The sequence below is a fragment of the Phacochoerus africanus genome, chromosome 8 (assembly GCF_016906955.1).
Source record: "Phacochoerus africanus isolate WHEZ1 chromosome 8, ROS_Pafr_v1, whole genome shotgun sequence".
Lineage (NCBI taxonomy): Eukaryota > Metazoa > Chordata > Mammalia > Artiodactyla > Suidae > Phacochoerus > Phacochoerus africanus.
Genome location: NC_062551.1, coordinates 7188064 through 7215032, shown reverse-complemented (window position 1 = coordinate 7215032; position 26969 = coordinate 7188064). Strand labels below are relative to the sequence as shown.

Sequence of the window (26969 nt, the reverse complement as noted above, 5' to 3'; positions counted from 1 at the left end):
GGGCTCGAGGGCGGCGGGAACTGCAATTGGTAGCTTTGAAGGTGCAGCAGGCGGGAATAGATGAGGAGAGAGCCGGCCTGCGATGTGGAACGGTAAGACAGCCGCTGGTGGCACGGGATCGGGCCCCCCGAGTGTGGCAGGAGCCCTGGAGAAGCCACATCCCACGCCTCTGAGGCGACTCTTTCTCAACTGCCCCACGTCGTGGAGTGGGCTCTTGGTCTCGGGCAGGGGGCTGGGGACTACGGTTGAGGCCGAGACGAGGAGGGCGGTGATGCTGGGCTGTGACGTCACGTCCGCCCGTGGTGGGGCGGAGCCTAACGTAGGGACTGCGTCCTGCTGGCTCCGCCCCGAGCTGTCACGGGGTGAACTATCCCAACCTTGGGTTGCTCCTTTCCCCAGAGTCGGATGTTTAGATTTTGGTTAACCGTAGCGTGTATCCTTTTTAGTCTTTGTAGCCTCTCGCATTACTCCTTCTGGTCCTTATGGCAGCCTTTCGGCTCCGTAGACTTACAGGAAAGTTATGTAAAGCAGATCTTTTTTGTCATGTGTTCATTCAACTACTGTATTTCAAGCACCTGCTATTTGCCAGGCGTTGTGTTAAGTGCTAGGAAATACAAAGAAATTAGGTATCAGAATCCGAAGTTTATTCAAGGGCTTTCAAACTTTACTGATAAGATCGAGTGCATTCTTTCTACCAGAATTCTTTAGAATGGCATTCCCCACCTTTGCCAGAACTAAGACTCCTATTCTAAAAATGCAAAAATCTCAAGCCCTTCTCGGTCCACTCCACCCCCGAGTTTAAGTCGTTGGGGCCCAGAAATCTGTGTTTTAACAACCACCCACACCTCCAGTGTTTTTGATGGAACGTCGGTTTGATACTTTCAATGAGCGTTGGACCCTAATTCTTCTCAGGTTGTTTACCTCGTCAGGTACCGCTGCTAGTATTTCTCAGTTATTTCCACTAGACAGTTCTCAGGCTGCCTAGACCGACCCTGTTCGAGATTTTAGGAATGCAGCAATGAATAACACAAACATAGTTCCTGCCCTAGTGGAGCTTAATCAAATTTGTAATGCCATAAAGTAATTAGTAAGCAAGATAACTTCAGGTAATTTCTGTAAAGACAAGCAGTGAAAGGTGGGGAAATAACTAAACTGGGTGGGCAGAATAAGTCTGTGAAGGAGCTTAGCTGAGACCTGAATTACAAGAGCCAAGGGTACAGGAGGAACTGTCCAGGCAGGGGTAACTGCAGACACAGTGATGCTTAGCTCGAGTGATCACTTTGTAACAGAGAAACTCAAAGGCCACTGTAGGTGGAACTCAGAAAGCCAAGGAGAGTGTGGTAAATGATAGGGAGGCAAGAAGCAAACCGAACCACGCTGACCCTGTGGACCAAGGTGAGGGTTTGTCTTGTCATTAAGGCAGGTGGGTCCTTATATCTGGACAAGGACACAAATCTGGCTCAATCTTCATGATCCTGATGCTGCTCCCACATTCTTTTTTTTTTTTTTTTTGTCTTTTTGCCTATTTTTTTCTAGGGCCGCTTCCCACGGCATTTGGAGGTTCCCAGGCTAGGGGTCTAATTGGAGCTGTAGCCGCCGACCTATGCCAGAGCCACAGCAACCCGGGATCCCAGCTGCATCTGCAACCTACACCACAGCTCACAGCAACACCGGATCCTTAACCCACTGAGCAAGGCCAGGGATCGAACCCGCAACCTCATGGTTCCTAGTCGGATTCATTAATCACTGCGCCACGATGGGAACCCCTGCTCCCACATTCTTAATTCAGTTATTTTTCTCTCTCTAAACAACTCCTGATCATTCTTCTTCAATTTTAACTATTGTTTTTTAGTGTCTTTTCAAAATACCTTCAACTAGCCACATCTTTTTTAGAAGTGGGCAATAGTAATAAATTATATGCCATGTTCAACAAACACTCAAGTGGTAGAAATAAGTCACAGCCAGGATTCTTTTAGAGGAATCTCTTGTTTGTCTTTGGAAATCCCACAATTAGTGGTGGAGGCATATGAGGTTGACTGACTGACTTCTGCCTCGTGTCATAAACACGGACACCCCTTTCTTCAAAGATAGGTTGTTAGAGGAATGTAAAGTCTGCAGACGTCCTGCTTAATCTTTGTTTAGAAAGTATGCTTGCTTGCTTTTTATTTTCTCTTTAAAAGAGAGAGGCCTATCAGTGTCTCCAAATGAGGTGGCAGAGTTGAGATCAGCTCTTACCCTTGACCCACAGCCTCTGCCCTGAGGAAGAGACTCAGAGGCCTCTGCCCAGGGCCACAACTTGAAGAGCCATTAGGTCATGCTCCAGAAGGTCTCTGTCCCTGTCTGTTTTTGAGGGACCCACACAAGATATGGGGCTCAAGACCTTTTGGATAGTGGCAGAATCTCACCTTCAGGCTTGGGGCAGGAAGGCCTAGGTAATAGCTCTGTTACTGGGTGATGCCTTAAAGAGAAAGAGACCACAATCGTCTCCATCTCCAGGTTTTACTAGGTCCTATGGGCTCATAAGTCCAGCTGCTCAGTCAGCAATTCCACTGGGAGTCTACCAATTAACCTGAAAATGTAAATGTTCAAAATGGATTTCTTGGGCATTCCCGTCGTGGTGCAGTGGTTAACGAATCCGACTAGGAACCATCAGGTTGCAGGTTCCATCCCTGGCCTTGCTCAGTGGGTTAAGGATCCGGCGTTGCCTTGAGCTGTGGTGTAGGTCGCAGATGCGGCTCAGATCTCGAGTTGCTGTGGCTCTGGCGTAGCTGGTGGCTACGGCTCCAATTAGACCCCTAGCCTAGGAATGTTCATATGCCACGGCAGCTGCCCTAGAAAAGGCAAATGACAAAAACAAACAAACAAACAAAAAAAAAAACAAAAAAAACCCAAAATGGATTTCTTGGAGTTCCCTGGTGGCTCTGTGGGTTAAGGAGCCAGCACTGTCACTGCTGTAGCTCTGGCTGCTACTGTGACTCAGGTTCAGTCCCTGGCCCTGGAACTTCTACATGACACAGGCGCAGCCAAAAAAAAAAAAAAAAGATTTCTTGAGCCTTCCTCTGTCTTCAACCCCCCTCTTCCCTATCTCAAGTAATGGTAACTCCATTCCTTTGGTTACCTGGTAAAAACTTTTGGCTTCGGAGCTCTAGCTGTAGCTCAGTGAGATCAGCAGCATCTGGAGAGCACTGAGACACAGGTTCAATCCCTGGGCTGGCACAGTGGGTTAAGGATCTGGCATTGCCGCAGCTGCGGCCTGGGTCACAACTGCAACTCGGATCTGATCCCTGGCCTGGGAACTCCATGTGCCATGGGACAAACAAAAGAGGAAAACAAAAAAACTTTGGCATCATCTTTGATTAACACCTCTTTCTCTGACGCCCCACTTCTAATCCAATGTGAAATCCCATGACCTCTCTCTTGAAGGTATATCCAGAAACTGACCTCTTGCACCCTCTCCACCTCTGTCCACCCTCATCCCTCACCTACATCATTTCACTGCAGCAGCCTCCCAGCTGGCCTCCTGCTTCTGCCCTTCCTCCTAGACCACAATTTCAGAACAGTAGCCAGGTCGATCCTGGCAGAAAACGTGAGTGAGAGCTCATCGCACCTCTTCTCAAGACCTGCCAGCACCTGGTTCTGTCAGAGTAAAAGCCATCATCCTGACACTGCCCCCGGGCCCGCCATAATCTCACCCCCTCCTCTTCGCCTTTTCACTCTCCACTCTGGCCTCCCTGAAGGCCTCCTTCTCTGCCCCAGGGCCTTTGCACTTGCTGTTCCATCTGCTCAGAAAGCTCCTCCACCAGCTAGACACACGGCTCACTCTCCCTCCGAGGACTGGCTCAAATGCCACCTGCTCCCTGAGGCCTGCTCTCCATCTCCCTCTCCCCACCCACTCCCAACCTGCTCCATTTTTTCACTACTGCTAGCATCCTAATGCCCCATCTTCTCCTCAGCACTCATCACTTTTAACGCGCCATGATTTTCCTGTTGTCCATCCATCTCTCCCAGCTAGAATGGATGCTCCATATTGGCAGGGATTTTTGTCTTTTTGGTTAAAGCTGTTATCTATCCCCAGTGCCTAGAAAGTGCCTGGCATGCCCAGGTGCCCAGTAATTTGATACATGAATCAGCAAATGAGTGAATGATTCACATATCATTGCCATCAAAAGATCAAAATACTCTAGCCAAGAAAGGAGAGAGAACGCTGATTTTAAAAACTCTCAAACATGATTTCCCATTGTGGCTCAGCAGAAACAAAACTGACTGGCATCCACGAGGACACAGGTTCAATCCCTGGCCTCCCTCAGTGGGTTAAAGCATCCAGCATTGCCGTAAGCTGTGGTGTAGGTCGAAGATACGGCTGGGATCTAGCGTTGTTGTGCTGTGGTGTAGGCCAGCAGCTACAGCTCCAGTGTGGCCCTAAAAAGACCAAAAAAAAAAAAAAAACCCAACTCTCAAACATATTTAAGTGTACGCTTAAGGAGAAAATAATTAAATCTTTCAATTGAATTATTCCTCACAGAGTGCCTAAACGGTAAACATTTGGGTCTTTGATCTACAAATCAAAAATCTGTCTAAAAATATGATGCTAAAAATTCACTACCCTTTTGCGTTTGATTAATAGGTTGTTGTGCTATTTTGGGGTTTAGTTTCGTTACAGTGTCAGAGAGATGGATGACACCGTTGCCGAGTTTTTCAGGAGGACCATCTTGAAAATCCCAATGACTGAAATGATGACGATCCTAAAAGCCTGGGATTTTTTGTCTGAAAGTCAACTGCAGGCCGTAAACTTCCGGCAGAGAAAGGAGTCTCTTGCTCAGGACTTGGTTCTGCTCTGTCAGGTAACAACATTCAAAATCATTAACCTTGGAGTGCCCATCGTGGCGCAGCGGTTGATGAATCCAACTGGGAACCATGAGGTTGCGGGTTCGATCCCTGGCCTCGCTCAGTGGGTTAAGGATCCGGTGTTGCCCTGAGCTGTGGTGTAGGTCACAGATGCAACTCGGATCCCGCGTTGCTGTGGCTGTGGTGTAGGCCAGTGGCTACAGCTCCGATTAGACCCCTAGCCTGGGAATCTCCATATGCCGCATGTGCGACCCTAGAAAAGACAAAAACACACACACAAAAAAAATCATTAACCTTGGACGTCACCCTACCCTTTAGGTTTTTCTTTCCTTTCCTTAGTCCAAAAGACATGTAAAGCAGCTGCCAGGCTGAGGAGTGACGAGGACTATGTACCACTAGAGTGGAAGAGGAACTTTTTTTTTTTTTTTTTTTTAGTGCCGCACCCACAGCACATGGAAGTTCCCAGGCTAGAGGTCAAATCAGAGTTGCAGCTGTCCGCCACTGCCACAGCCACAGCAGCGTGACCCGTGCCACAGCTCATGACAACAACGGATATTTAAACCACCGAGCAGGGCCAGGGATCGAACCTGTGGTCTTCATGGATACTAGTTGAGTTTGTTACCACTGAGCCACAATGGGAACTCCAAAAAGGAACGAATTTTTAATTGGCTGAGATCATTTTAAAATAAAAATACAAATAAGTAAATAAATATGTGTGAAAGAGGTGCCTCATTCTGTACAATTTGACCAACGTATTTGAATACAATTATTTTCTCATCTTTGATAGTCTGATAGGTTAAAAAAAAGAATACTCCTCCTTGTTTTAACTTGTATTAATTGTCTGTTTCTTCTCCCTAAGTATTCACTTTTTTCTCCCCACTAATTTGTAAGCAGTCATTGTAAGATGAAAAAGCCAATTAATAATTAGTTCCTTTCTGGAGTTCCCATTGTGGCTCAGTGGTAACAAATCTGACCTGTATCCATGAGGATGTGAGTTTGATCCCTGGCCTCACTGACTGGGGGAAGGATCCAAGCATTGCCATGAGCTGTGGTGTAGGTCACAGAGGCGGCTCGGATCTGGCGTTGCTAAGGCTGTGGTGGCTACAGCTCCGCTTCAGCCCCTAGCCTGGGAACTCCCACATGCCACAGGTACAGTCCTAAAAAGCAAACAAAAAAAAAAAGAAAGAAAGAAAAGAAAAAGAATAAACCATGTCTTTCTATATAATATTTAAAAGTGTATAATATGCAAACTTAAATGTGCACGTATAGAGCAGCGGTTCTCAGCTGGGATGATCTCGTCTCCCAAAGGACAAAATGCCTGGCGACAGCTTGCTTTGGCTAACCTGTGGAAGTGGGTGTCGCTGGCTTCGTAGAGGCCAGGAATGCTCCTTATCATCCTAGGACCGCGCTCCACAATAAGAATTATCTGACGCAAATGACTAGTGCGCGGTTGAAAAACCCTGGTACAGAGGAAGCCTAGAAGGATATAGTTGCCTGAAAGACAAAACAAAAAGTGGAAACTGGTAAATGAGAAAAAGATCGCAGGAGAGCAGGTGTGAGAGCCTGTACTGAGACACACCTCAGAGGTTCCTTTGTCGCTGAACAGGAGACTGGAGACAGGGTGTCAGTAAAGCATCAGGAGGACCCTCATCATTGCTCTAAGCGACTCTAAAATGCGCCATAAATGGGGCAGAAGCAAATCCATGGCAACAGTTACTGAATACGTCATCCTCTCTTTCAGGAGAAGCGTGCACGTCTCCACGACGCAGCCCTCTTAGACATCATTTGTAAGTTTTGGTGATTTGTATTTACTCTTAACTCATCCAGTTTCATCAGAGAGGCAGTTTTGTATGTGACAGCCCAGATGCCAGCATCAAGTTGACCTGGTTTCATATTTCAGCTCTGCCACTTATCAGTCTTGCGTCCTTTGCCAAGTCGCATCACCTCTAGGCCTCAGATTTTTCCTGTGTAAAGTGGAGATAATAACAGCATCTCCATCACAGGATTGTTCTGAGAATTCAGTGAAATTTAAAAAGCTCTTAGCACAGTAACTGGCATATAATAAGCACATAGTAAATACTTGTCAGGCCTTATTATTCATATAATTTAGAAATAGATCTCCGAGAATTTGTTCTAATTACACTGCCGCTTGTAAGGATTGACACTGGCTGGACTTGCATGTGGTGTGGTCAAGGGGGGCCTGAGTGGGAAGGGCGGGCACGGCTCTGGGGTCTGCTTTTGCAACTAGAGGGAAAGTGGATCCCTGGCGAAGACAGGAGACGCCAGAGGTGGCCCACACTTGTCACAAAGATCATGGATTAGTCTAGGACGTGTTCTGTTGGAGGAAATGTCTTCATTTGTATTTAAGTCCTTGCCATTTATCATGAACTTCTACTTTGGGTTTAAAAGAATCATTAACAACAAAATATGTTTAATTTCCATTATTATTAGAACAACCTTATTCATAGATCATTTAGCAGGCCCTCTGAACTCTGAAACACAGAACCAAGGAAGAAAATGCCAGAAAGAAACAAAACCCTTTGGATGCTGTCTGCTGGGCAAGCATCACATTGTACCTAAGTAGGCAAAACAAATAATCAAGAATTTTTAAGCTGGAGTTCCTTTTGTGACTCAGGGGGTTAAGAATCTGACAAGTATCCATGAGGATGTGGATTCGATCCCTGGCCTCGCTCAGTGGGTCAGGGATCCAGCGTTGCCGTGAGCTATGGAGTGGGTCGCAGACACAGTTTGGATCTGGTGTTGCTGTGGCTGCGGTGCAGGCTGGCAGCTGCAGCTCCGATTCAACCCCTAGCCTGGGAACTTCCATGTGTCGAGGGTGTGGCCCTAAAAAGCATAAATAAATAAATAAATATCTGCTGTTAATGGCAGGTAGCGATAGTGATAAGTGCTATGAAGGAAGCTTGAGCAAGGCAGGATGGGGGGCCGTTTGGGGAGGATGCTCAGGGTAGGCCTTTCCGCATGGTGGCGTTTTAGGAGAGATGAGAGTGAGGTGTGCCGTGAGCTAGGAGAATTGTGCTCCAGACTAGGGAAGAGCCTAGGGAAAGGCCCGTCCAGGAGCACGTAATCCCTGGCCAGCAGGAGAGATGCAGCCAGGGCTTTAATCTGTTCCGCGGAGCGGGCCTGTGTGGACAGAATAAATGGTCTGACCAAATAAGAAAAAATGCCAAGTTTCTACTATGTCGAGTCATTCTTTAGGACTTGCTTTATTTGTCTGGAGTAAATCTAAGCCATATAAATGTATGTTTTGAATAAAAATCTGTGTAACTTACTTAGTAAATTCTTGTTACTTTCTCCACTCTCACATTTTTATGTATTTATAAGCATGTTTCCTGAAAGCTCTTCGCCATGATAGTAATAAGCTTTTCCTCCCTCTATCAGATATGCAGTTTCATCGGCACCAGAAAGTTTGGGATGTTTTTCAGATGAGTAAAGGCGCAGGTAAGAGTCTCCATTTTTAAACTGAACCTTTGCGTTTGCTATTTGGGCAGTCGGAAAGCGAATCGCAGTGTGTTCCTCTCAAGCCTCTTCTTGCCCAATGAAGTGATGATGATCATTTACAGAAAAATCAGAAATATATTTGGTGATGCTCTGTGCGAGGTCCCAGCAGCATCTGGGTGATCCGATCGTTGTAGCTCTTTGAGGCTATACCAGAAGCTTACCTTCAGAGTGTCCGCGAATGTATTGAAGACACTGTCCGCTCCCCTGATTCTTCTCGATTTTTCTTTTCACCTTGACAGGTGGAGACACTGACCTTTTTGATATGGAGCAATTCAAAAGTTCATTCAAGAAGATTCTTCAGAGGGCCTTAAAAAATGTAAGAATAGAATTTATCAGAATTTCCTTGAAATTCAATTTCAAGGCATCTGTGCCCTTAAAATTGGCTACTACCTTGTTTGTAATCTGGAAGAATTTCAGTTAGTAACATTCCATGCTGTTCTAACCCACATCAAAGGCAAAGGCTGCGCACTGTAAGAACCTCCCTCACCTCCCAGGCCGGCGGGAGTGCCTCCCTCTCCGGGCGGGAGCTCTGCTTGATGGAACGTTCTCGATCGGCGCTGTCCCGTACACAGCTCGTAGCCCGTGCGGTTCCTGAGCACTCGGGGCGTGGCTGGTGTGACTGTGAACCTGACGTGCTCGTCTTGCTTGCGCTTTAGTTAAAGAGCTCTGGGGGCCTCGTGGTTGTGGAGGTCAGTGACGTTCAAGAGTGCCGGGGTCTGCAGCTGCCTTTCCCTTTCCACAGGGACCACCTCGACATCTTGCCATAGACCAAGACACTGCCTTTGAACAGGCTCCTCTCCTTCGCCCCGTAGGCTGCCTTAGTTGTCCACAGCAGAGTCGGTCCCACTCACCATGCTAGGGCCATCCTCTCTGGAATGGTGCTGGTCCCTCTTCTTTGATACAGAAGCTCCTTGGCGTGTCCCTCCCGCTTCTGCCTGGCCCTTGGTCTGAAACTGGTCCTGCTTTCTACTCCTCCGCTCCTCACAACATACCCCCTCATTTTTCTCCCAGTGACCCTCCTGGGTGTGCTGTGAATCCATCTCCTCCGCCAACAGACCTGCTTTATTTTTCTCTCATCTCTTTTGCCTCCTTAATCTCTTCCTCTGCTGACTCCTTCTCTCCTGCTTATAAACATGCTCAAGTCTCAATAAAGGTACATCCTTCCTCCAGACTCAGTATCAAGCTCTGTTCTTTCTTCCTCAGGACTCTTGGAGGGAGGTCCTTCTTCCCTGCTCCTCATCAGGTCACATTTGTCCTGCATGCACAGCCGCCTTCGCTTTTCTCCCAGCAGGAGCAAGGGCTTAACCTGAGTGAGAGCAGCTGCCTGCAGGGAGCACCTGTTCTGGCCTGTTCCTCCAGGGCCGGCTCTGCCCCTGCAGGAAGACCCCTCTGGCCATGTCAGCAGCTCTGGTATCAGGAGGGCCATGTGCCTAGAGATGTGAGCCAGTCAGCAGCTTTTTGGTAATAGAACTTGGGTTGGCCTCCACCTGCCAACTCTTTTTCTTTTTTTTCTTTTTAGGGCCGCACTAGCACCATGTGGAGCTTCCCACACTAGGGGTCCATTCAGGGCTACAGCTGCCAGCCTACACCACAGCCACAGCCACACCAGATCTGAGCCGTGTCTGCGACCTACCCCACAGCTCACAGCAATGCCGGCTCCTTAACCCACTGAGCGATGCCAGGGATTGAACCTGCAACCTCATGGTTCCTAGTCGGATTCATTTCCACTGCACCATGACAGGAACTCCCAACCTGCCAACTCTTTTGCGTTATTTCTCAGGCCAGAGGGACAGGGAAGAGGGATATTACTAACTGACCCCCTCCAAAGACCTCCCCAAAAAGACCCTTTAAAAGAGTAATCCATCGTTGCCAGTTCATGCTTAAGCCCTTTGCATTCTGGCTACTGTCCTTGCCGCCATATCAAAACTGAGTTTTGAAACAGTGGTTCTCCCAGTGTGATTCCCTAGCCAGCAACGTCAGCATCACCTGGGAACTTGTTAGACAAGCAGACATTTGGGCTCCATCCCAGACCTGCTGAATCAGCCACTCTGGGGGTGGGGGCCCAAGCCCTCCAGGGGGCACTGGTGCTCATTCCAGTTTGAGAATCTCCCTGTTGAAGGGCAGCAGTGATACTGATCGCAGAATCCTGGGGCTGTCTTCTCCCGGTTGTCTTCTGCCCATCCTGAACCGCTCCTTTGCTGTCTCCATGACTGACTCCCTTCCTTTGCTTCCACCCTTCCCTGGAGCATCCCACAGGGTTCCACACTCAGCCCTCCTCCCGTAAGGTTAAGCTGCAGGAACTTAACTTCGGTGGAAGAAAGAAGGGAGCTAGGATCGAGCCATTTACCATTTCTTTTTCAAGTTAAGGAGGTGTCCTAATGCCATTTGATGACTAAAGCCTGTCTTCCACTGGTTTCACATCTTTGGACTCAAACCAATTCATCCATACTTTTAAGAGTCTGTGTTCTGCTCCTTCATCTGTTTCTTCTGCCCTCCTGGATCTGCTGCCTGCCTCCTGGGTCATCGCCTGCACTCCACACTCCAGCCAAGGTGAACTAATCTATGCTGAGTTCTGGAACTTGCCAAGGCTGTTCCCTCTCCTTGGAATAACTGCCGCCACCTGGCATTTGCACAGCTCGTTCTCCCCTCCCCCTAAACAGTGCTCCCTTGACCTCTGGACTGGTTGTCCCCTGTCCTGGGCAGGGGAGGAGCTTGCTTCCCCCCTCCTCCCCTGCTGCCCCCGTGACAACAACATGTAGCAGCTTGCTGTGGGAGCTTAGTTCTCAGACCAGGGATTGAACCCGGGCTGCAGTGGTGAAAGCACCAAATCCAAACCACTAGACCACCAGGGAACTCCCAGGGGGTCAGAGGAGCTTTTCTATTGGTCCTGTCTGTCTTGCTTGAAAGACCAGCTAGTGATGATGTGATGTGTACACTGCAGGTGTTAGACGATGAGAATGAACAGGTAAAGCCCCTGTGTCTCCCCGTCCCTCCGCTCCACGCCGGCCCACGTGTCCTCACCCCTTTCCTCAAGGTGACTGAGGACTCCCACCTTGCCTTCACTGTGCTTCTCACTTTAACTAGTGGCTGGATAATCCCACTTTCCCAAAGACTGGTGATGGTGATATCATTGCTAGGTAGCATCTTGTGCCCAGAAGGGAAGACTGACTTGCCTGCTGCTCTAGGATGGGCATCTTAACCTTTTTGTGCCACCGACCATTTGGCTGTTAGTGAGGCCCATTAACCACTTAGAAGAGTGTTTTTCGGTGCTAGAAATTAAAACACATGGAATCTCAGGGAAAACAAATTATCGTAAAATAGTTACTAAGGTATTAAAATCCCAAATTGCGACACAGTAGTGCATGCGCTTCTTTATTAACACAATCAATAATCCTGCGATGAGTTTAAAAACAACTAGTTGCGAAGTACTCATGGGTGTAAATGATATTTTTGAGGCATGTGCAACAATTGGAATGTGGTAAGACTATTTGGGATTTCTGTGGACAACAGAGTAACAGGTGCAAAAATTCTACTGCTTTGATGCCCACCTTCACAATGGAAGGAGATACTAAATTTCAGTTAGAAATAAGTACAAATAAAGATGGAATTTTTCTCCCACCAAGTCTATGGACACCCTGAATCCTAACCCTGGACTTCAGGTTAAGAACTCCTGCCCAGGAGTTCCCGTTGTGGCTTAGAGGTTAACGAATCCTGACTAGAAACCATGAGGTTGTGGGTTTGATCCCTGGCCTCACTCAGTGGGTTAAGGATCCGGTGTTGCCGTGAGCTGTGGTGTAGGTCGCAGATGCAGCTCAGATCCCGCACTGCTGTGGCTGTGGTATAAGCCAGCAGCTATAGCTCCGATTCGACCCCTAGCCTGGGAACCTCCATATGCCACAGGAGTGGCCCCAGAAAAAGCAAAAAGACAAAAACAAAAACAAAAACTCCTGCCGAGAACCAATGAGGGAGAGAAGCTGATGTGAGAGGGTGCAGGGAGCCTAGCTGGGGAGTGATGGGGGCGCGCACGTGTGTGTGTGTGTGTGTGTGTGTGTGTGTGTGAGAGAGAGAGAGAGAGAGGAAGAGAGGATTGACTGCACATCTTATCAGGTGAGAGTTCAAACTAGAAAGCTCTTGAAAAACTTACAAAGAAGAGACAAACTACAGAGTGTGTTTCAGTTGTTAAAAGGTGGTGCATTTACTGTCCCTTTTTATGCCTGTCTGTCGTGGAGTATGATTGATGGTCTGTGTGAAATAGGTGAGTGTGTTAAACATGTGGTCATTCTGTGCATCGTCAGCTTCATTTGATCTCACACTAAGACACATGTTCCATACCTTGTGGGTCTTGGCCAGTTACTGACAGTCTACGGCTACCAGAGGGGACCCGGGACAACAGAACAGTCCCCAGTTAGCCAAGCCACTTGGGACCCTTGGCCGCACTAGCTTAAGCTTGAGCAGTATTCATCTGAGCTCTCTGTGAAAATGCTTTACCCAGGTATTGCAGGATGATATATAATGAGATAGTTTCTTTCCTTTTTTTTTGTCTTTTTAGGGCCACACCCGAGGCATATGGAGGTTCCCAGGCTAGGGGATGAGTCAGAGCTGCAGCTGCTGGCCACAGCCACAGCTACAGCAACGTGGGATCCAAGCCACATCTGCAACCTATATCACAGCTCGCGGCAACACTGGATCCTTAATCCAATGAGCAAGGCCAGGGATTGAACCCTCGTCTTTTTTTTTTTTTTTTTGTCTTTTTGCCTTTTCTAGGGCTGTTCCCACGGCATACGGAGGTTCCCAGGCTAGGGGTCTAATCAGAGCTGTAGCTACCAGCCATAGCCACAGCCACAGCAATGCGGGATCCGAGCCACGTCTGCAACCTACACCACAGCTCACGGCAACGGCAGATCCTTAACCCGCTGAGCAAGGCCAGGGATCGAACCCGCAGCTTCATGGTTCCTAGTCGGACTCGTTAACCACTATGCCACAACGGGAACTCAGAACCCTCGTCTTCATGGATGCTAGTTGGGTTGGTTAACCACTGAGCCTCAGTGGGAACTCCATGAGTTTCTTGGGAAAACAATAAAAATCTGTATTTGGTCCCTACCTCTTTGTATATCTGAACAATATTCTTTACTACTAGAATGGGAGATGGGAGTTCCCTGGGGGCCGAGCAGGTTAAGGATCCAGCATTGCCACTGCTCTGGCTGGAGTTCAGTCCCTGGCTTGGGAACTTCTGCATGCCACAGGTGTGCCAAAAACAAACAAACAAAAGAGTGTGAGATGGAACAGCTGACAGCCTGCGGGCCAGGATTGTACTGACGCTGTGACACCCTCTTCTCTTAGCCCATTGATTTTTAACCTTTTTTGGATCACAGACCCTTATGACAATTTGGCTCCGAGATAGAGCCCCTCTGCAGAAAAGGGGCTCCTTTAATATGTCCATCCAGCTGTGCCTCCAATTCAGGAGGCCACAGACCTCTTTAAGCCCTTTCATGCGCCCTCACTTATGTTCTCTTTGTTCTAGAGAGATCACCAGAGTGTTGAATGCTACCAGTCCTCTCCTAGTAAAATGTGCCCTCTAGATACTGTATTCAGTCTCGATTTTTTAGGTGTTACTGCTTTTGTGATGAGCCACAAAGCAGCTCTGTGGAATGAGACCCTGTCCCATCCATTCAAGCTGGCAGAGGCCCACTGTGTGCCTGTGGGGGCTGAGGTCAGGGGAAGCCCAGGCTGCCCTGCACCCCTCACACCCCGGGCTTGTGGGTTCTTGACTGATACACAGGAAATTTGGGGAAGCAGCCAGATAGGGAGTGGGCAGAGTCAAAACGGAGGCAGCCCTGCATGTCCGTGGATTCCACATGCATGGATTCATGCAACTGCAAATTGAAAATATCCAGGAAGATAATTCTAGAAGTTCCACAAAGCAACACTTGATTTGCTTTGTGCCAACAACTGTTTTCAGAGCATTCACACTTAACTGATGGCTATTTACGTAGCATTTACACTGTAGTAGGTATTGTAAGTAATCCAGACATGATTGAAAGTATGGGGGAGGCTCTGCATAGGTTATTTGCGGTAACGACACCATTTTATATAACAGACTTGAGCATCCTTGGGTTTTGGCACCCTCATATCAGGAGGGGGGTCCTGGAACCAATCACCCAGAATGCCGAGGGACCACTTTAACTGCCTTCTTAGCTGATGCCAGCAGCCACTAGACCACCCACTTTTCCTAGAACAAGATACAAGAGGAGGAAATAAGAGACGTGGGCAAGCCAAGTACACATGTCTCAAGTGCCTCCTTTCCAGGGTCTGAGTGGCCAGGGGGAGGGCGTGGGGGGTGACTGATAATCTAGGAGTTGCTATGAAATTCCATAGCAACTGGCAGTCATATTTAAAAGTTTAGAAAGGTCTACATTTTATCCATGAAATGAAAACCATATAGAATTTCCTACATTCTCACCATGTAACCTTGCTTTGGGGTAATTTTTAGCATTTGAGCTAAATGCATAAAAGCATTAGTTAGGATTGGGTGTTTTTTCTTAACTTTTTTTTTTTTTTTTTTAGGGCCATACCCGCAGCATATAGAGATTCCCAGCCTAGGGGTCGAATCAGAGCTGTAGTCTCCGTCCTACACCACAGCCACAGCAATGCTGGACCCTTAACCACTGAGCAAGGCCAGGGATCGAAGCTGCGTCCTCACGGATGTTAGTTAGATTCGTTTCCCACTGAGCCGTGACGGAACTCCAGGATTGGTATTTTTTTAAACCCATTGCTACGTAAAAATCTTGCTCTTAAAACTTTACAGTGCACGCCAGGTTCAATGCTAAAAAGGCTTCCTTATAAGGTAACTCATTCGTAAGGCTGCCTTCATTCATAAACTCTTACAGTTTTTCAGGACAAGCCCAAGAAATTATCGAACATTTGTGATGTTATACCCTAATTGATAGGATTAAAATTTATCTTCCCTTCCAAAGGATTTTTCAAGGCACAAAAGTGTCTTTACAAAACAGCCACAAAAGGAGTTCCCGTCATGGCTCAGTGGTTAACTAATTCGACTAGGAACCATGGGGTTGTGGGTTCAATCCCTGGCCTCCATCAGTGGGTTAAGGATCCAGCATTGCCGTGAGCTGTGGTGTAGGTCACAGATGCAACTCGGATCCTGCGTGGATGTGGCTGTGGCTGTGGCGTAGGCCGGTGGCTACGGCTCCAATTTGACCCCTAGCCTGGGAACATCCATATGCCACCACAGCGGTCCTAGAAAAGGCAAAAAGACAAAAAAAAAAACAACCCACAAAAGATTTTCCAAAACACTGTAATTGAAGCCAGAAGAGACCACCAGATCACAGCCGGCATGCCAGATTATGGTGACTTCCTTCACTCCTTAAAAAGTAACTGTTGGTGCCACAATGAGATTTTTAACTAGGGAACTTACATCATTTTTTTTTTTTTTTAAATAAGGTGACAGTCAGCTTCAGAGATGCTGAGGAGAATGCAGTGTGGATTCGAATTGCCTGGGGAACACAGTATAGAAAGCCAAACCAGTACAAACCTACTTACGTGGTATATTATTCCCAAACTCCATACGCCTTCATTTCTTCCTCCCAGCTGAAGAGCAATCTTCCCCTTCTGGGTCAGGTATGGAACCAATTACTCTTAAGCTTTAAAACTGTATTATCCTTGGGAGTTCCCACTATGGTTCAGTAGTAATGAACCCAACTAGATCCAAGAGGATACGGATTCAATCCCTGGTCCTGCTCAGTGGGTTAAGGATCCAGTGTTGCCGTGAGCTGTAGCTTAGGTCACAGATGCGGCTCGGGTCTGGTGTTGCTGTGACTGTGGTATAAGGCCAGCAGCTGCAGCTCCAATTCAACCCCTAGCCTGGAAACTTCCCCTTGCCATAGTGCGAACCTAAAAAGAAGAAGAAAAAAAAAACTTTATTATTCTTAGCTCAGACCTGTGTAGGTTTAAACTGCTCGCTCTCATTTGATCTAAAATACCAGAGTTCCCATCGTGATACAGCGGAAACGAATCAGATTAGGAACTGTGAGCTTGCGGGTTTGATCCCTGGCCTCGCTCAGTGGATTAAGGATCTGGCGTTGCCATGAGCTGTGGTGTAGGTCACAGACACGGCTCAGGTCCTGCATTGCTGTGGCTGTGGTGTTGGCCGGCAGTTGTAGCTCCAATTGGACCCCTAGCCTGGGAACCTCCATATGCCGCACGTGCAGCCCTAAAAAGAAAAAAAAAAAGAAAAAAACCATGATGGAAAGTACCACATGTAATTCTTACTCTCCTAATACAAGGAGCAAAAAGTGTTACTACTCTCCCGGGGAGCATGGCAGAAGCATTGGTTTAGAACTCTTTGTTATTGTCTAGTAATCAAGAAGTGATTCACGCTCAATGTAAAAATCCAACACAGGCATCTCTAAAGATGCAGTCTTTTAAGATTTCATGCCCTTGTCCTGGTCCCATTCACCCAGACTTCCAAACTTTTAAGGGGTTTGCTGTTTCCTTTCAGAGGTTTTATTACAAAAACTAGGGGGGTACATAGGGTCTGTAATTTGCTGTTTCTAACTTAACAACATTCCAGCCAGGTTACGTATGAATGTACCTCACCCCTTTTTCAGGCCTGCCTTGTTTGCCTGTTAATGAACATTGTTTTCCTTTGTCCCCGTTTCCCCCACATTCTGCACACAAGAAGGCTGCTGTCATAGAAGATGGTCCTCTGGTCAAAGTCTGCTTCTCTTTAGGTTCTGCCTTGGGTATCATAGGCCTCCTAGCACCTCCCCACAAAAGGAGCCATTCCAAAATTAGCCTGGTGGCTGCGGCTGCTTCCACTATTCAGGGTGACAGCCACAGTGGCACCTCCGCTGGTCCCAGAGCTGATTGTGGGTAGGTAGCTCCGCCATCCTGGCTGCTTCATCTCCAGAACCCAGAGAGCACCAGGCCCTGCAGGCGGACAGACTTTCTTGTCTTTTTTTTTGGGTGGGGGGTCTTTTTAGGGCCACACCCACGCATATGTAGGTTCCCAGGCTAGGGGTCCAGTTGAACCTGTAGCTGCTGGCCTATGCCAGAGCCACAGCGACACCGGATCCAAGCTGTGTCTGTGATCTACACCACAGCTCATGGCAACGCTGGATCCTTAACCCACTGAGCAATGCCAGGGATCGAACCTGCCTCCCCATGGATGCTGGTCAGATTTGTTTCCACTGAGCCACAACGGGAACTCCTGCTCGTCATTTAAATTCCTTAGCTGTTGGGAACTCCTGCTCATCATTTAAATTCCTTAGCTATTGACTGAAATGGCAGAAAGATTGCTACTGCTTCTCCCTTCTGTTTCTTTTTTTTTTTAAGTGATTTTTATTTTGTCCATTGTAGTTGGTTTACAGTGTTTTGCCAGTTTCTACTGTACAGCCCAGTAACCCAGGTACACATATACATTCTTTTTCTCATATTATCCTCCATCATGTTCCATCATAAGTGACTGGATATGGTTCCCTGTGCTATACAGCGGGATCTCTTTGCTTACCCACTCCGAGTGCAGTAGTTTGCATCTCTTAACCCCAGATTCCCAGTCCATCCCACTCCCTCCCCTTCCCCCAGCACTGTCTCTTTTTAACACTTAACTGTCCTTATGTCTGGAGCCCCTTCCTCCTTAATAAATAGTGGTTTTCCATCCCCTGACAGCCCAGTGAGTCCACTCTGCCACACCCAGTTTAAGGATCACCCCCAAAGCTAATGTTCTTTTCTAATGTGCCTCTTAAGGCAAAGTTCATTTCTGCCTTCTACTTCCAGATAAATATCTTATTCTCTTCTATTTCAGTCTTCTAACTTGTTTTCCCAGGTGATGGGAAGCTTGTATAAATTGCCTTGAATATGCACTTTTTTCTTCGATGTCTGTCCTAAAGCGTTTGCATTTTTGTGTGGATATGTCATGGTAGTGTTAATGACCAGGAATCAAAAACGGTAACATTTGCGTATTCATTGTTTATTCTTAACTCTGAACTTAATTCATTCCTAACATTGGTTGTTTTCTGTTTTGGCCGCCTCCTCAGCATGTGGAAGTTCCCAAGCCAGGGATCAAACCCACACCACAGTAGCAAACCAAGCTGCTGCAGTGACAATGTCACACCCTCAACCAGCTATGCAATTGATTATAAGAAAATTCCTATAATTCCTAACTTTAAACAGGATCACTTTTCTAAAAGTGGGACAAAAGACCTGCCACTTGTTACCATCATAATGCCATTCGCCACTTTTGTTTTTCAAGCAGAGTAACAGGCCATGAGATTTAACTTTTCTGGATTTCTTTTCACTTTTTTTTTTGTCTTTTTGTCTTTTTTGTTGTTGTTGTTGTTGTTGCTATTTCTTGGGCCGCTCCCGAGGCATATGGAGATTCCCAGGCTAGGGGTCGAATCAGAGCTGTAGCCACTGGCCTACGCCAGAGCCACAGCAACGCGGGATCCGAGCCGCGTCTGCAACCTACACCACAGCTCACGGCAACGCCGGATCGTTAACCCACTGAGCAAGGGCCGGGACCGAACCCGCAACCTCATGGTTCCTAGTCGGATTCGTTAACCACTGCGCCATGACGGGAACTCCTCTTTTCACTTTTAAGAGGAAATTATTCACTAATAGCTCCCACATTTTTTCCTTTAAAAATATTGTAAATGCAGAGATAAACACAGTAATCCTAATAGTCTTGCTAATTTTCACTTCAAGGCACTGACAATTGCAAGCAAACACCATCATATTGTGAAAATGGACCTGAGAAGCCGCTACCTGGACTCTCTGAAGGCTATTGTTTTTAAACAGTATAATCAGGTGAGCCCATCAGTGACTCTAAAGTTGTCTCCATTTTCTCTTTCACACATAATTTAGCAGCTGAGCCGATGGGAAAGTCTCCCTCCAAAACAGGAGGTCATGTCAGATATTCTTCAAGTGGAGACAGTTTTCAGTTAACTTGCAGGGAAAGAAGCTAATTCCTCACTGCTTTTTATTTCATTTTCTCATCTTTTAATACTTGTTCAGTAGTCATTGGAGTCTTTCTTATAGATCTCTGTTTCCAAATCAGAATTTATTTTCTCTTTAGTGTAACGTGACACTGTCTTTTGAAGCTGCTTATATTAATTATTCTCTTAGGCAAGAACAAAGCAGAAGTTTTGGTCCCATCAGTCAAGCAGCCCATGCAGGGGTCAGAAGCAAAGGAGAGGGTGTTGGTTTATTAAGTCCCACAGTTTATTTGTCACAATTATTTGAATGATTGTTTCCCTTTAGCAGATCTGGCCTTGCTCCCAGGCTCAGGGGTTTTGTTTTCTTTGCGTGGCATCTGTGTGCTCATGAGTTCAGATGCCTGTAGGATGGTTACGGCTCGGGGTATGTCTTTGAGGCCTTAGGTATGTTGTACTGACATATTTTCATCTGTTCTAAGTAGAAGGAGGTGATGACTCTGTGCAGCCCCCTCGCTCATACCTGCCACCCTCCTACCACAGTGCTGTCAACTCTTCTGCTATGATGGTTGCATGTCTAGGAAAGCTCATATTGTCAGACACTTAATTATAAAAACAATGGCCTTAGTGGGGGAAAGTGAGTGAAGGGGTTTGAGCAATTCAGACTCTCAAAAGGAAAGTAATTTTTCCAAAAAGGAATCTCAATGAGTGTTTTTTTGGGGTTTTTTGTTTGTTTGTTTGTTTTTGTCTTTTTGCCTTTTCTAGGGCCACTCCCAGGGCATATGGAGGTTCCCAGGGTAGGGGTCGAATCGCAGCTATAACCACCGGCCTATGCCAGAGCCACAGCCACGCAGGATCCAAGCCATGTCTGTGACCCACACCACAGCTCACGGCAACGCTGGATCCTTAACCCACTGAGCAAGGCCAGGGATGGAACCTGCAGCCGCATGGTTCCTAGTCGGATTCGTTAACCACTGTGCCACAACGGGAACTCCTCAATGAGTGTTTAATGGTCATAAAGACATAGCTATAGAGGAGTTCCCATTGTGGCTCAGCAGAGACAAATCTGACCTAGCATCCGTCGGGAGGTGGGTTCGATCCCTGGCCTCGCTCAGTGGGTTAAGGATCTGGTATCACCGTGAGCTGTGGTGTAGGTTGCAGACATGGCTCAGATCCCGTGTTGCTGTGGCTCTGGCATAGGCCAGCAGCTACAGCTCCAATTCAACCCCTAGCCTGGGAACCTCCATATGCCTTGGGTGTGACCCTAAAAAGCCAAAAAAGAGAGACATGGCTCTAGAACTGAGCTGTCACATTGTAAACGCTGCCTTTGACTCCTCTAGCTTTTGCACTCACACCCATACCTCTTCCAGATCCACTTTATGTTAGCAAGGTGTAGAGCTCTAACAAAGCAGCCGCGGAGTTCCCATCGTGGCGCAGTATCCACTCTAGGAAAAGTGCTCAACTCAGTCTGCCTATGGCCTCACTCTCTTTTTGTTGGGAAACTCCAAAGATAGGATTCGCCATAGTTTTATGCACTAAAGCCAATTAATAGCTATTCTTCAATGTAACAAAATTGGGAAAACATTCACGTTTTTCTTTTTTCTTTTTTCCTAGAACTTTGAAACTCACAACTCTTCTATACCTCTACAAGAAAGAAGCCTTGGGCTGGATATACATAGTATGTGTGTTTTAAGATAAAAACTGAAATTTGGAAAGACGTTCCTTTTTGGATTTCTGTCACCCAGTAAAACATTTATTACCAGGATGGTGATTCAAAAAACAGTGAAAGTTAAGTTTCTGTTGAAATGGGGAAGCTAAGCTACCAGAGGTCTCATAGAATTTATTAGAACAACATCTAATAATAATCACCACAAAAACAAAAATTAACTAAGAGTTGTCGAGCATCTCTTCTATGCCAAGCACCTTACTAAGGTGTTTATATGCATCATTTCCTTAATTTTCACAGTAGTCCCATGAACAAGCACTTTTCATCAGGAACCTTTCAGAGAGGGTTAATAGCTTGTTAGGCAAAGTCACATAGCTAATAATTGGCAAAGCCAGGAGCGAAATCCAAATCTAGCCGATGCACCGGATAGACTGCTTCTTGAGGACTGTATCCCATTTCGAAGGTATAAGCGTTTTTACAAGTTGAAGGTTTGTGGCACCCCTGCCTTGAGTAAATCTATCGACCCCATTTTCCTAAGAGTATTTGCTCACTTCGTGTCTTTGTGTCACATTTTAGCAATATTCAAATGTTAGATATTTCAAACTTTTTCATTATTGTATTTGTTATCCTGCCCTGTGATTAGTAATCTTTGATGTTACTGTTGCAAAAAGATGACAACTCACTGAAGCTTCAGAAGATAGCATTTTTTAGCAACAAAGTCCTTTTTCTTTGGCTTTTAGGGCTGCATGTTCGGCATATGGAAGTTCCTAGGCTAGAGGTCTAATCAGAGCTGCAGCTGCCAGCTTACACTGTGCCAGATCCGACCCAGGTCTGCAACCTACACCACAGCTCACAGCAACCCCAGATCCTTAACCCACTGAGCGAGGCCAGGGATCAAACCCGCATCCTCATGGATGCTAGTCAGGTTCATTACCACTGAGCCACAGTGGGAACTCCATAAAGTACTTTCTAATTGAGGAACGTACATTGTCCTTTTAGACCTCATACTGTTGCACACACAGACTATAGCACCATATAGAGATAACTTTTATATGCACTGGAAAACCAAAAAATTCATGTGACTCACTTTATTGCGATATTCTCTGTATGGTGGCAGGCTGGAAATGCACTGGCGTACTCCAAGGTGGGCCTGTAATCAGAATTGTGACTTTATCATTACTCACAAGCAACATGAGTCCCTCTCTAGCACCCAAGACAAAAGGGTATGAATCCACTAACGTGGATCAGAAAGTACAGAAAAGTGGTGGGGTACAATATAGATTTATAAAAATGAAAATTTTCCTATCTTTGGGCACTGATTTTTCAATAAAATGAAATGGTATAGCCATTGTGAACTAAACATATTTATGACTTTCCAGTGACATAAGAATTGCTATTGATTTCATGTTAAGAAAGTAAGATACAAAATTGTATGTATTTTATAATACCTGTTTAAAAAATACATCTTTTTGACTTACTAAAAGAGGGGTTAGACAAATACAAGAACATGTTGACAGTACTTCCCTCTGTGTGGTAGAATTATGGGTGATTTATATTTTCATTTTTATCAGCCTGTACTTTCCAACTTTTCTACCATATGAAATTATTACAATCAAAAGAAGAAACAGTAAACATTATTTTTAAAGTATACAGGCAAGTGGAAAGGTTAAGAATGAAGGATATACTTTATGGATGAAATCTATTCCTAACAGCCACTTCTCTTGACATTTTCTATCTGTAGTGGATTCAAGGATCATTCATGAAAACAGAATTGAAAAAGAAAGAGTCCAAGGAGTGACTCGGGAAATTTTTGGAGACTATCCCCAACCAAGACTAGAGTTTGCACAGTATAAGGTAGGACGTGGCTATAAACTAACGATGAGTGATTGATATTTTTTAAAAAACATAAAAACTTGAAGTAGAAAACATTTCTCAGAAACTGTCTCTTATTCACTTGTCACTTTTAATTTTGTATAATAAATTTATGAGTTAAAATAGACTTGTTGCTCATATTTCATAAGTTCCTCTGTTGCAAATGAGGCTTTTAGAAGTTTTGAATTTGCCTTTTCATTTCTCCTTTCCCATTAATTCAGTTATGTTTAACCAGCTGTGATCTGTAGTTCTCAGGAGAAAACTTCTAGGTTATACCATTCTAGCCCACCCATACCTAGAACAATGCTTGCATGTGGTCAGCGCTCATAAATACTTGTCAAAAGAGTGGATACGTAAGTCATTACACAGCCCAGTCGGTATCACATGGAGAAGAACGAGTAGCTTGCAGACCTGGCTTGTGCCAAAAATGAGCCCCTGCCCACCAGGAAGTCCAGGTCGGGGCAAGGCCATTGCCACCATTAGAAAAATTTGAGGTTTATATCGTGATCTGGGTGATGTGCATGTGGGGACTTGCTACACTGTGCTTCTTATTTTTGTATATTTTTTATTTTATTTACTTATTTTTTTATTTGTTATTTTTATTTTTGTCTTTTTAGGGCCATACTCACGGCATATGGAGGTTCCCAGGCTAGGGATTGAATCGGAGCTGTAGCCACTGCCCTACGCCACAGCCACAGCAATGTGGGATCCGAGCCATATCTGCAACCTTTACCACAGCTCACAGCAATGCTGGATCCTTAACCCCCTGAGGGAGGCCAGGGATGGAACCTGTGTCCTCTTGGATCCTAGTCAGGTTCATTAACCACTGAGCCATTATGGGAACTCATATTTTTTTAAATCATCCATATAAGAAGTTAAACTGTGGAAGTGACTCAAAAGACATGACATTTTTACACTGAAATAACACATTACAAAACAGTGCTCATTTTCCATTAAGAATGAACATTTAGGAAGGTCCCGTGAGGTGCCACAGGTTAAGGATCCAGCATTGCTGCAGCTGTGGCGCAGATTGCAACTGCGGTATGGGTTCAATCCCTGGCCTGGGAACTTCCACATGCCATGGGTGCAGCCAAAAAAGAAAAAGAATGCAAACTTAATGCTCAGGTAAATGGCACCTGGGAGTTCCCTGATGGCCTAGCAGTTAAGGATCCAGCATTGTCTCTGTTGTGTCTCAGGTTCGATCCCTGGCCCAGGAACTTCTGCATGCCACTAGTGTGGCCAAAAAAAGGTGGGTTGTGCCCGAAGGCAGAAGTGACATTCGAGCTCACCTGTGTGTCAGGCCCAGCGCATGCTTGGTATTTTGTGCTCAATATTGTTTGAGATACTGGTTGCCCTCAACTTTCGCAACTAGCAAATTAAATGGTTCCCACCCCCATTAAACCCTGTATTTCTTAATAACAAGCACTAACGAAATACATAATCCTGTTTCTTTATATTTTGCCATTCCAACTGATGTGTTTGATAGTCATTTACAAATATATTTGTCAACAGCTTGAAACAAAATTCAGAAGTGACTTAAACGGGGGCATCTTGGCTGACAGAGAAGAACCCCTCCGGTGCCTGGTGAAGTTCTCTAGCCCACATCTTCTGGAAGCACTGAAATCCTTAGCACCAGCCGGTAAGTAGTCAGCTTATATCAGCAGCCCGAAAAATTAACAATGAACTGCATTCGACCGCCTCTTTGCTGACTCATTGCCCCTGAGCTTTCTCACAGCTGTAGTCAAGCCCTGTTTGGCATATTCTGCTTCACTTAATGGTGGTCCATGATCCACCAATAATCTTGGTCATTCTGAAACTGACTCAGGGAGTTCCCTTCGTGGCTCAGCGATTAACGAACCCGACTAGGATCCATGAGGATGCAGGTTCCATCCCTGGCCTCGCTCAGTAAGTTAAGGATCCGGCATTGCCGTGAGCTGTGGTGTGGGTCGCAGACATGGCTTGATCCTGCGTGGCTATGGCTGTGACATATGCCAGTGGCTGTAGCTCTGATTTGACTCCCAGCCTAGGAACCTCCATATGCCGCAGGTGCGGCCCTAAAAAAAAAAAAAGACTCAAATCTTTGCCCCTGTGATTATCTTCAATTTCTTTCTTTCTTTCTTTTTAATTTCAGGTATTGCAGATGCACCACTTTCTCCATTGCTCACTTGCATACCCAGTAAGGGAATGAATTATTTTAAAATTAGAGATAAATAAGGTGTATTTGGTTTTGTAAGCACAGCACCCTTGACTGTGTGCATATGCATTTTAGTTAATGGCAAGCTGGATAGCTTCTATCTATGAACTTGTTTTAGAAATTCATCCTTGATACTGACAATTTAGAAATGTTAAATATAATTCTTGAGACTGATTCTTTCCTCCTCCTGCAAAGCATAGCAGTTGTGGGCCTTTAAAAAGTGACAGGATGCCTTTTTTTTCCCCACTCCTGGCTCTTCTTGATCCTGGTGAGGTCTGGTTCTACTTGATAGTTTCCAGGGATTTTCTCTTAAGCCTTGAATCATGAAAAAAAGCACCAAGAAACTATACCCAACTCAAAACTTCCTAGGAGAATTGCAAAATTGGTCCATCAAAGGGGCCATGAAATTATTATTGCAGGAGGTAGAATATCAGATTACTCAGCTATATAAAATAATGATTTCATTGTAAATATGATATTTCGATATTTCTTATAAATCTTTTTTATACATATGGCATCCAAATGTTATATGGATTTGTGAATAAAGACATTTAAAAACTGGCACATAGTCACTTTTGATTAAAATCCTTCAGTAATCATCACTAAATAACATGTCCTTCTATAATAACATTTTAGAAATCTAGTCCCTATCTTATTCCACAGGACTTGGGTATAACAGCATATGTTACAGCTATGATAAAATTAAAAGGTGGTGGGGTTGGGGCGGGAGGCGGGGGGGTTCCTACTATGGCAGAGTGAGTTAAGAATCCCACTTCAGGAGTTCCCGTCGTGGCGCAGTGGTTAACGAATCCGACTAGGAACCATGAGGTTGCGGGTTTGGTCCCTGCCCTTGCTCAGTGGGTTGATGATCCGACGTTGCCGTGAGCTGTGGTGTAGGTCGAAGACGCGGCTTGGATCCTGCATTGCTGTGGTTCTGGCGTAGGCCGGTGACTACAGCTCCAATTGGACCCCTAGCCTGGGAACCTCCGTATGCCGTGGGAGCGGCACAAGAAATGGCAAAAAGACCCAAAAAAAGATTCCCACTTCAGTGGCTCAGGTCACTGCTTGGATGCAGATTTGATCCCCTGGCCAGGTGCAGTGGGTTAAAGGATCCAGCATTGCTGCAGCTGTGGTGTAGGCCGGCAGCTGGGGCTTGAATTCAGTCCCCAGCCTGGAAACTTCCATATGCTGTGGGTGCAGCCATAAAAAGAAAAAAAAAATTAAAAGGTGTGGAAATCTGGGCAAATGAAGTACAGAAAAAGAATAGGAGGACAAGTAAAACTAGAGGTAAGATTACCATATAAGAACCCACAGGTGCCCCTCAACTGTTAGAAGAAGTGGGAAAATTTGGATGAAGTTAGCCAGTGCCCAGAGCGGAGGAAAAAACACCGATTTTGTTTGTTTGTTTGTTTCTGGCTGTGTCCACAGCATGTAGAAATTTGCAGACCAGCAATCAAACCCTTGCCATGGCAGCAACCCAAGCAACCATAGTGACAACAGCAGGTCCTTAACCCATTGCACCACAGGGGAACTCCACAAACACTAATTTCTTTTTGGTCTTTTTAGGGCCACACTGAGGTATTTGGAAGTTCCCAGGCTAGGGGTCAAATCAGAGTTGCAGGTGCCGGCCTACACCACAGCCACAGCAACAGCAGATCCTTAACCCACTGAGGAGGCCAGGGATCAAACCCATGTCCTCCTAAATACCAGTCAGTTTCATTACCACTGAGCCACGACAGGAGCTCCCTAAAACACTAATTTCTGAATGAAGACATTTGAAAATTGGTGTATCAGTTACTTCTGATGAAAATCAAAAAGAGGCTTAAGAGTTCCTGCTGTGGCACAGTCAGTTAAGAATCTAACTGCAGCAACATGGGTTGCTGCAGGGATGCAGGTTCGATCCCCAGCCCTGCACAGTGGGTTAAAA

The 26969-nt window shown here is 45.9% G+C and overlaps 1 protein-coding gene across 1 annotated transcript; it reads left to right on the top strand.

Moving 5' to 3' along the window:
- The first annotated feature begins 11 nt into the window (after positions 1-11).
- On the top strand, positions 12-25604 carry CENPN (centromere protein N). The gene is made up of 11 exons (XM_047791934.1): positions 12-92; positions 4650-4841; positions 6587-6632; positions 8245-8304; positions 8604-8680; positions 15823-15999; positions 19084-19185; positions 20925-20988; positions 22718-22830; positions 24361-24487; positions 24980-25604. Exons 2-11 carry the CDS (start codon positions 4671-4673, stop codon positions 25060-25062), a joined length of 1020 nt encoding a protein of 339 aa, XP_047647890.1. The 5' UTR covers positions 12-92; positions 4650-4670; the 3' UTR covers positions 25063-25604.
- Positions 25605-26969: the final 1365 nt, after the last annotated feature.

What these genes read in the sequence shown, in the direction of transcription:
- CENPN (XM_047791934.1), top strand. Translation starts at nt 4,671, where the DNA reads ATGGATGACACCGTTGCCGAGTTTTTCAGGAGGACCATCTTGAAAATC. An exon ending in TCAGATGAGTAAAGGCGCAG is followed by an intron (nt 8,305 to 8,603) that starts GTAAGAGTCTCC and finishes TCACCTTGACAG; the next exon opens with GTGGAGACACTGACCTTTTT. An exon ending in TAGAGTTTGCACAGTATAAG is followed by an intron (nt 22,831 to 24,360) that starts GTAGGACGTGGC and finishes ATTTGTCAACAG; the next exon opens with CTTGAAACAAAATTCAGAAG.